This window comes from Chiloscyllium plagiosum, unplaced genomic scaffold (assembly GCF_037043375.1).
Source record: "Chiloscyllium plagiosum isolate Xiang-an unplaced genomic scaffold, Cpla_swu_hap1 HiC_scaffold_1, whole genome shotgun sequence".
NCBI classification, from domain to species: domain Eukaryota; kingdom Metazoa; phylum Chordata; class Chondrichthyes; order Orectolobiformes; family Hemiscylliidae; genus Chiloscyllium; species Chiloscyllium plagiosum.
The window spans coordinates 45,190,209-45,200,171 of record NW_028270139.1 but is presented as its reverse complement, the minus strand read 5'-3'; the positions used below and the strand labels follow the sequence as shown (position 1 = coordinate 45,200,171).

The 9,963-nt window shown below is 43.6% G+C and overlaps 1 protein-coding gene across 1 annotated transcript; it reads left to right on the top strand.

The window, feature by feature from the left end:
- The first annotated feature begins 3,623 nt into the window (after window positions 1-3,623).
- On the top strand, window positions 3,624-9,518 carry LOC122552142 (homeobox protein Nkx-2.5-like). Its single transcript, XM_043694641.2, has 2 exons — window positions 3,624-6,385; window positions 8,478-9,518. Exons 1-2 carry the CDS (start codon window positions 6,079-6,081, stop codon window positions 9,113-9,115), a joined length of 945 nt encoding a protein of 314 aa, XP_043550576.1. The 5' UTR covers window positions 3,624-6,078; the 3' UTR covers window positions 9,116-9,518.
- The last annotated feature ends 445 nt before the right edge of the window (window positions 9,519-9,963 follow it).

The window sequence follows — 9,963 nt, the reverse complement described above, 5'->3', positions numbered from 1 at the left end:
TAAGGCGACCAATACTGCATTTCATAATCCAGATGTTATCCCATCAATGCCCTGTAGAACTGAAGCATAACTTCCCTCATTTTATGTCCAAAGTCCTTCTGGAAATCTGAAGTTCAGTACATCCATCAGTTCCCCTTTATACAAGTGAATGGCACTTCTTCCATGAATTCCAGTAGAAATACGATTTCCCGTTCTATTTTCTTTTGTTGACTCTGCCTGATTGCCTCGAACTTTTCGAAGTGTCATGCTTTAGCTTCTTCAACAATATTTTGCCCATGCCACATGTCACTCTAAACGTCCGTAGGTTCCTTCAGCCTCTTTCGTTTTTTGGATAAAGGAGTTGAATTTATTTTTCTTATTCTTCCCTGAATCTAGGGAGCTTTGGAAATTAAAACCAAAGTACCAACTATCTCTCGAGCAGCTTCTTTTAAGATTAGATTACTTACAGTGCGGAAACAGGCCCTTCGGCCCAACAAGTCCACACCGACCCGCCGAAGAGCAACCCACTCAGACCCGTTCCCCTACATTTACCCCTTCACCTAACACTACGGACAATTTAGCATGGCCAATTCACCTAACCTGCACATCTTTGGACTGTGGGAGGAAACCCACGCAGACACGGGGAGAAGGTGCAAACTCCACAAGACAGTTGCTCGAGGCTGGATTCGAACCTGGGAACCCTGGTTTTGTGAGGCAGCAGTGCTAACTGCTGTGCCACCGTATCGCCGTATCCCACGATACTAGGATGAAATCCATCAGGGCATAGGCACTTGTTAATCAGCAGTTGCAGAAATTTGCTCTGTACCATTTCTCCAGTAATTGTGATGTTTGAGTTCCTCCCTCCCTGCCCCCCCCCCCCCCCCCCCATTTCCAGATTTACAGCTCGTTCTGTGCAGCTGCAAACTCCTTCAATGTCAATATTTTAATGAAACAAGTACCGCCTTTAGTTCTGGTGTCATCTCAGAAATGTTTGCTTTTACCAAAAGCATTAACATATTTCGTCTCAATGCAGTAACAAAATGGTTGAGTTATTTTATATTCCCAAATGCACGTTTTACTGTTTTTATTAAGCTCGGCCATTTCCATGCAGCAGATTATCCAAAAGCACATTCACACACGAGTGAGTCCGATACATGTTTGTGACCAACCTATTCCGTCGCCTAATGACCTACCTCGGAGTAAATAGGGCTTGAACACATGCCTCCCTGGTACAGACTTAGGGATACTACCACTGCACCCCAAAGTCTTTTAAATGAGCCCTATGTTCTGTATTAACATTTGATCTATATCAATTTATGTTAGTTACTGAGTTCAATAAATAACAACCCTTCTGAAATGTACAATATGCGTCTTGGGATCTAATTTTACCACAGAAATCTGAAGTGCATTTAATGGGTGCGGAATAGGTTGTATTAATATCACACGCATATGTTTAAGCGACTGTTCACCCAGGCTAGTGAAGTTGTGGAACTCAGTATCACACAAGTGAATGGTACGGAGATGATTGAAAGTAAGCGGCTCAAGTAGATGAGAGAGAACGGAATAGGAGGGCTACACTGACAGATTTTGAAGAGGAAGGGGGCTACAGTTGGTTTAAACTCTGGTATCGACGGGTTGGGCCGAATGGCCTGTTTCAGTGCAGAATATCCTATGTAAAAGCTTGCACTATGGAAGAGCTCACCATAATAAACGGTCCTAAAGTGATCCCCGTCTTTACAATTACAGCACGGTGAGAGGTACTTCTCTGAGTGTCTGCGTCAACTTCAGTATTTTTTTTGTTCAGAGCGCCCGGTTTAAAAACAAACGCCCAGCAGATGTAAAATGACTTCAATGTCCAGTTGTCCAGCACAGGACATGATTCGCTCTCATGAGTCACTACTGCATTTGGACTGCTGTGAAACCCAGAGAGCTTCCTTTCGCCTATGTTTGAGTGAGTTATGCTGATTGAACTGAACGCACGGGAGGCCATCCAGCTAGCAGCTGCTGGGAAAATGTTGATGGCCGGGTCAGTGATTAGCTGCTGGCTCTGAAATGTTGACTGACAGTAGCTAAAGAGGGCGGAAAAGAAATAGCCCGACACTTAATGCTTGTGGCGACTTCCTCTCTCCTATCTCAGCCGCATGAAATAGATGCGTCCCAGAGCGCAACCGAACATGGGGGCCAGCTTGGAGATGTGACTGATAAAGTAGTAAAATCTTCTCACATATTGACATTGTCAGCCACCCCTAGAACCAACCGAACAAACTTCTTACTAGCAGTAATTTATATGGTCAATGGGGGCTTTCATTTATGTTGCTCTAAGTCAAATGTTTGTATCATATTTGAGACGTTAAATCCGGTACAGTCCGTGTGTTTTAAAACTAATTAAAAACTCAATGTCCCACATTCAGCTAATTTCAAAAACAACTTTTGTGGACGTGTATAAATTACGATACACTGTTTGGAATATCAGCTGTGACAGTAAACTATATAGAAACGGCTTCCAAAATGCGCATTATTTTTAATATTTCCCGATTTAGTCACATATTTAGTTCGACATTTCTTTTCTAGATAAGCTATTTTGTAACAAATTAACATGGGGAAGGATATGTCGAACGCTCACTTCCCTCAGTGGCCAGATTAGGGCTAAGTAAAACACTTCAATTTCAAAAATCATTTTAAAAATAAATTGTTGATTGAGAATTGTCATTTTAAAGTTCTGTATAAACAATATGAGATGGATTTTAGAGCGTGCACATTTTAGTGATTTTGGAACAGGAGATAATACCGACACAAACTTTTTCAGATTTGTTTTTAATAAGCGAGAAGGCGATCTGGATTGTTATTAATCTTCTTGAAATGAAACAGCGAAATAACATTTGGGCATGTGTTTACTTTCGGAGAAAGAGGTGCCTGTGTTGGGAGTAGATCAACTCTTGGGCAAAATCAACCAGCATCCATCAGCCCCAAACGCTCCGCCACTGGAAGCCAGTTTCTATGTTAGGACTGACCCACTCTGTTCTCCTGACAACTCTCCGTGGTCCGCAGCACCACTCTTTCGCCTGCAGAAGTCAAAGGGAAAGGGGGCTATGCTGTCGCGTTCGCTCATCATGTTCCGGCGACAAGTTGTGAAGTCTCATTGCTTTTGTTTGGTGTGTGCCTATTTGTTGTTGACGGTGCAGGAGAGGGTCACTGCTTGTTGCTTTGGACAGGGCCGGTTCGTCGGCCTCTGGCTGTCCCAGCCTTATCGTTTGTCTGTCTTTCTTCCTGGGCAGACTCCTGCACGCGAGTGAGCTATTCCCAACAGCGAGGCCGCCGAGAGCTCCACACTGCACTCTCGCCATCAGCAAACTGCCGCAGTTTATCATTGAGCACAGTCAGTACTTTTGTCAAAGGAATTTTAATTGAAGCCGAAGCCTCGCTATCTGTTTGATAAAGGCATTAATGCTTGGCTGATAATGTGTTTTTTATCGGGTGCTCTTGGATTTTATTTATCAATATCACTGCTCATGAACTCAAGGAGAAACTGCCGCCGAACCTGACGAAGTTTGGTTTTGCTTTACTTATTATGCGTAAGACATCAGAGGAAAAGAGTCAACATCAACTATGGTTTGGTAAAGATTGGCAATTACTTCACCCCAATCGAGATGGAGGCTTCGTCAGTCTAAAACAAAACTCTTTATCAGATAGCCTGTAACATTAGTGTCAACTCGCAACGTTATTTTCCGGAAAACAAAACCCTCGTGGTAAATAGCAAGTCTCACCGTTTGTTTAATAGAAATTGCACTCTTAGAATACCTGGTTCTAACAGTGGACACAACAAACGGAGTAATACGAAAGATCTTAATAACATGACCAAACATTTCACGGATGAATCGTTGAATATGTCGGTAGTTTCATACCAGACAAACAAAATTGTACAGAGAGATGATTTTGGCGGACAAGATTCGGTTTGATCTCAGTCGCAGGTTTTGCATTCAATAATAATTCCAGAGTAATACAGCGTCAAGTAACCCACATTATGAGGATGCCCTCTACACCATTGCATTTTCTCCACGTGCCTTTGTTTTTTTTATTTGTGAATTTTTATAATCGCATATCTCCAAAAATTAAATCACGCGAGTCTCGGTGAAATGCGTATACTTTGAGTAATGAATGAGGAATAGAGGGTTATTGAGGACTAGAGAAACAAAAACACAAATCAAAGGGTTTCTGCAACTGCAATAATTTGTCCCATTCCTTGGTTTGATTTGTGGCCGTATTAGCTATTAGAGCAAATGTCCAAAATCTCATTCTCATTGCAGTCACAAACCCCAGAGAGAGGCAGGTCATGCGCTGCCAGCTACAGTACAATCTGGAACCTGGGCATTTCAAACCACGATTAATCCAACAGACGCAAACTCAGCGCTCTGTAGCTAGATTGTAGTTCCACTATGAACTTCTGTCAAAATCATTTTAATATTCCTTGTCCTCTCGTACATTTACGAAATTCCCTCAACTTTGCATTATTAAGCAGAGGTCAGCGGCTGAAAGCGATGTGACCACGGCGGGGGTACATGGTTTTCGTTCTTTCCTCTCTGAAACTAACTAGCTTTTAATTACTCAGATAGAAAGGCAGACACGCAGCGCGACAACTTCCTTTTCAAAATGTTAATTGACTGAGGGAGAGACTGCAGGGCAGCACTTATCACGCCTTGTGACCCACCGGAACACTATCTGTAACAAAATCAACCATTAAAACAGCGGCTCGCTCCTTTAATGACCGCTCATCTCCCGCATTAATGACACCAGTCATCAGCAGTGTTGCCTGTATGCCATTCGCTGAATGAAATTCAGTGTGCAATTTTAATTTGTGGTATTTGCCAAAATTCTGCCAAAACGTTATTTTCCCTCTGCGGAGAAATTTATTACTATAGTTATCATTCTTCAAATTGGAACACACTGAGGAGAGCTTATTAAAACCTCTTCAGTTCTAAGTACAGAAATAAACAGACATCTTTAATGTATCAGTATCTTTTTTATGATTTTTTTTGCTTGGGCCAAACTACAGCACTTAGAGCCTATTAGAGCGAGTCTCTCCTTCCCCCTTTTCCGAGATGAGTGGAGATTGCAGACAAATTTAAACCCCCTGCTCTTCATCTGAGAACATCCTTCAATTGACTCTTGAAGTTCCCACAGTGAGGCAGCCCATTTAAAAGTGCCAGCACCTTCTCAAGATTAGATAAATCCTTTTCGATGGCACGGATCTCTTAAAGCGTACGGGAGGGATCGCGGGACCTGCTGTTGCATTTGGAGCCGCAATCTAACTCAGCAGGGAATGTACTGACGTCTGTGTTCGTGAAAGGCAATGCGTTGGCTACAATCTTCAGACTGAGGAACGGGACAAACGGTGAAATCATCGTGAAGTCTCTCAATGTGAAAAAAAACGCAATCTCGAGTGAAAAACAACATTCATTCTATTAATTTCGCGTCCTTTTCAATGTCCCTGAAGGAAATCCCAAGTGGAAATTCTGCGAGAATCGCGATGGCCTTTCCCCTTTGAAAATCGCAGCTCATCCGTCTTACCGCTGAGGTGAGTTCTACGATATTTATCGGACAAATATTTACCGAATTTTGGAACTCCTCGAAGCGCCTGTGAAATGAATTATGTGCGTTCGTCGGCTTGAACTGTTTATTCTCATTGTAATAGATGGCTAGTGCCAGGCGCTTTTGCTGAATAATTGCCCTTGTTTACAACATCATCAAACGGATTTTATTTATAAAGAACGTTGCAGAAACGGATAAATGGCAAATGTATCATTTCAGTGTGTCCAGGGAAAGGCAATACTATAGGGCTTTGAAGAAATCTTTTCCCAATTGCATTCTTCAAAAGGAAATCTGGCCTCTACCCATCGCCCAGGATAAAAGGCTCCTGGCCAATAGAAATCTCTCGATGTAACTGGAAGATTTCAAGCTCTGCCTCTGTTAACGTCAGTCACCCCTTAACGGAGTAAAGCCCATTCAAATTTGCGTCATTGAAACAGTGATGTCGGGCTGGGTTTGCTCACCGGTTCTCCTAACACTTTAGAAACATTGTACCCGCCCAGGAGTTACCCCGAGATGCTTCCAAGCTCCGCAGCTTCGAGCACCCCATTCTCTGTCAAGGATATTTTAAACCTGGAACATCGCCATGAAAAGCATTGGATCCTAGATCATGCGGGCGCAACTTCGGATGTCCTGCCTTCCTCTTGTATGTTGGAGCAAGCGTATCAACCCAAATACACTGTGTTCCCGGATCTTGGCAATGAGCTGATCAAACCTCCTGTCCAGAAGAGCAATGCAGCATTTCCAGCCCGTGTGAGTGTGACTGATAACCCGAACTGCGGCGAGCCACGGATGGAGATCGCCATTCATAGCAACAGCCCAGGTAAATACACTGACAGGTGGGCGAATGGCCCACAAGTGATTATCAGTGAACAGAAACTCACTTCACGTAGTTTACCCGAGCGTTAAAGCCGGCATTGGAAAGAGTTAAAGCACATTAAAAATTGCGATTATTGACAATGGAAAGAGCTGGAGAAAACAAACTAGCTAATCGATGCCTAGAGACACTTACATTGGTGGTTTTGAATCTGACTAACTGACATCGAATAATAAACTAGATTAAATTACTAAAAAAAAGGTCGCCCTTGCAGAAATCTTTAAAACATTTCACCAGCGATTTACACAATATTTCACCAGTGACTTATACTTGTCGCAATGATTATTAAAATGACCGGATTTGGGGTCCATTGAGCGGGTAATTTATCGCATGTCTTATTTGGAATCGATGTCGCTGTATGTATCCGGTCTGAAAGTTCTTGTAATGTTACTCTTCCAGCCCAAACTGCTTTTGCGCGCAGTATGTGTGCGTATATGACTGAATGTATGTATTCGGCATGTATACAGTACAAGGATATGTACAAGGAGAAAGTGAGGACTGCAGATGCTGGAGATCAGAGCTGAAAAATGTGTTGCTGGAAAAGCGCAGCAGGTCAGGCAGCATCCAAGGAGCAGGAGAATTGGCGTTTCGGGCATAAGCCCTTTTTCAGGAATGAGGAGGGTGTGCCAAGCAGGCTAAGATAAAAGTTGGGAGAAGGGACTTGGGGGAGGGGCATTGGGAATGCGATAGGTGGAAGGAGGTTAAGGTGAGGATGATAGGACGGAGTGGGGTGGGGGCGGAGAGGTCGGGAAGAAGATTACAGGTCAAGAAATGTACAATATTGGAATGTGTACAGTATAGGGATGTGTACAATACAGGAAATGTGTGAATGCAGGGAGGTGTACAATACAGGGATGTGTACATTACAGGGAATGCGTAAAATACAAGGATGTGTACATTATAAAGAATGTGTACAATACAGGAAATGTGTATAACACAGGGATGTATACATTACAGAGAATGTGTACAATACAGGGACGTGTACAGTACAGAGATGTCACCAGCTCTGGGATGTATACAATATGGGATGTATACAGCGTTGGGAATGTGTACAGTACAGGGATGTGAATAGTACTGTGAATGCATACTGGACATATGTACCGGCTTGTTTACAGCACTAGGGTCTATACAGTATTGGAGATGTGTACTGGGGGTGTGCACAGGACTGAGGATGTGTAGTGGGGATATGTACAGTGCTGGGGATCCGTACTGGAGATGTCGACAAGAATAGGAGCGTGTACAGTACTGGGGACGTGTACAGTACAGGAATATGTGCAGTACTAGAGCTGTGTACTGGGGAGGGGCACTTATAGAACCCAGTGAAGCGATGGAACAGCATCAATCCGGTTACAATTCGATCATTTAGTGTGTACAGAGAAAGATGTCGACAATATATGGTCAATCGTGATGTGAGTTCCTGAATACTCGAATAGTGTTTGACCGTCTCTAGTTTATTAAAATGAGCTAGGGTGTGAGGAATGTACAGATGTAGCGCAAATGTTGTATATTTTCATGAAAACTTCATCAACCAGACCCCGAGATTAGCTGGAACTTAGCGAAGTGGTTTGATTTTACTGTTGTTCAGTGAGCACCGAAATATAAAACAATCTGAGTAAATGATGCAAATTTTTAAAACCAGGAGCCCGCAGATTGGGGGGGGGGGGGGGGGGGGAGGGGAGTTCTCTATAACAAGCCATAACGCCAGCAAGCTTTAAACTGAGTTTCAAACGAGAGCAGTAAACTCCATTTTAAACACCGACAACGGCGCGGGTTTAAAACGCCCGTTCCCCGGTGTAATCTTTAACTGAAACAGAAGTTACTGGAAAAGCTTGGCAGGTCCGGCAGCCTCAGTTCTGAGGAAGGGTCACTGGACCCGAAACTTTCAGTTCTCTGCAACAGATGCTGCCAGACTAGCTGAGCTTTTCCAGCAGCTTCTCTGTTTTTATTTTCGTGTCTGGTTTACAGCATCAGCACTTCCTTGGGTTTTTGTTTTAAATCCGGCCTGATCTTTAACGTCCTTGTGTGTGTTGTAATCTAGAACGAAAGTCGATGGATAAAAAGGCGACACGCGAAGCCAGGAGGAGCGATGCTGCTGCAGGTTCTGGGAGGAGAGCTCGCCGCAAACCGAGAGTGCTGTTCTCTCAGGCTCAGGTCTATGAGCTGGAGAGACGCTTTAAGCAGCAAAGGTACCTGTCCGCCCCAGAAAGAGATCATCTAGCAAATGTGTTGAAACTGACATCGACGCAGGTCAAGATCTGGTTCCAGAACCGCAGGTACAAATGCAAGCGGCAGCGTCAGGATAAACACTTGGAATTGGGAGCAGCGCCCCCAGCTCCTCGCCGGGTTGCTGTGCCTGTGCTGGTAAGGGACGGGAAACCTTGCCTTGGAGCGTCCCCTTCTTACAGTTCACCGTATAATGTCAGCGTGGCGCCGTACAGCTACAGTATTTACCCCACTTATCCCAACTACAGCACTGGTACCTGTGACGGAGACTACAGCTGCATGTATTCCAGCGTGGCTACAATGCAGCAGACCGCTTCTGCCAGTTCCTTCGTCAACATGGGCATGAATTTTAATGTTGGCAACGGGAATTACTCGGCAGCGCAGTCTCAGGCTCACCAAACCCCCGGAGTCTCGGCTCTGCAAGGTTCTTTGCATGGAATCCGAACTTGGTAAGGATTGCGGATAAGAGTGAGAGACAGCTGCCGACAATGCCAGCAATTTTCAACGTAGAACTAACTTAAGAAGCCTGAATTTCCTGGGAATGGTAAGACGTTTCTGCAAAATAAATCGAGGAACTCGTCGTTTTATTTATTATGGTATTTTAATTCTTTTAGAACTTCCGTCTGTTCATAACGAATGCTTGGATGTGTTTGATTGCAAAACTCGAACGCCGTTCAGATGTGTACCTTCGGTGACCTGACTCATTAAACAGGCGTAACTCTGGTCCCAGTGTCAAAACCGGTTCTGATATGTCTTTTGGGAAAAAAAAAGTAACCTCTTGAAATTGTCACTGACAGAAATATTTTTGTAAGGTTTGAATCTCTAATAAAAGCAGTGTGTTCATTCAATTGTGAAACCGACTCAATGGAGCTTTATTTCATTGATAAAGTCATGTTTAAATGTCCACAATTTTTCGCAAATAAGAGCACTTTCACGAAATTGCAATGTCTAGGATTCGCAAGGAAGTTTGAGGCAGCTCTACATTACGTGATGGAAGTTCAATTTCCATCTCAGTCGTCTTAATCCCAAATATGTTTCGGCATTTTTAGCTCTTTGGACGTGATAAGGCGCCATTCAGGTGATTATTGTATGGTCGATTCTGGCGGTATTCAATCGGTAGTCAGGATTTGGAGATGCCGGTGTACAAAGTTAAAAATCACACAACACCAGGTTACAGTCCAACAGGTTTAATTGGAAGCACTAGCTTTCGGAGCTTCCAATTAAACCAGTTGGACTATAACCTGGTGTTGTGTGATTTTTAACTTAAGTATTTGACTGATACTGGCTCACATCCTTCGCTG

What these genes read in the sequence shown, in the direction of transcription:
- LOC122552142 (XM_043694641.2), top strand. Translation starts at nt 6,079, where the DNA reads ATGCTTCCAAGCTCCGCAGCTTCGAGCACCCCATTCTCTGTCAAGGAT. An exon ending in CATTCATAGCAACAGCCCAG is followed by an intron (nt 6,386 to 8,477) that starts GTAAATACACTG and finishes GTTGTAATCTAG; the next exon opens with AACGAAAGTCGATGGATAAA.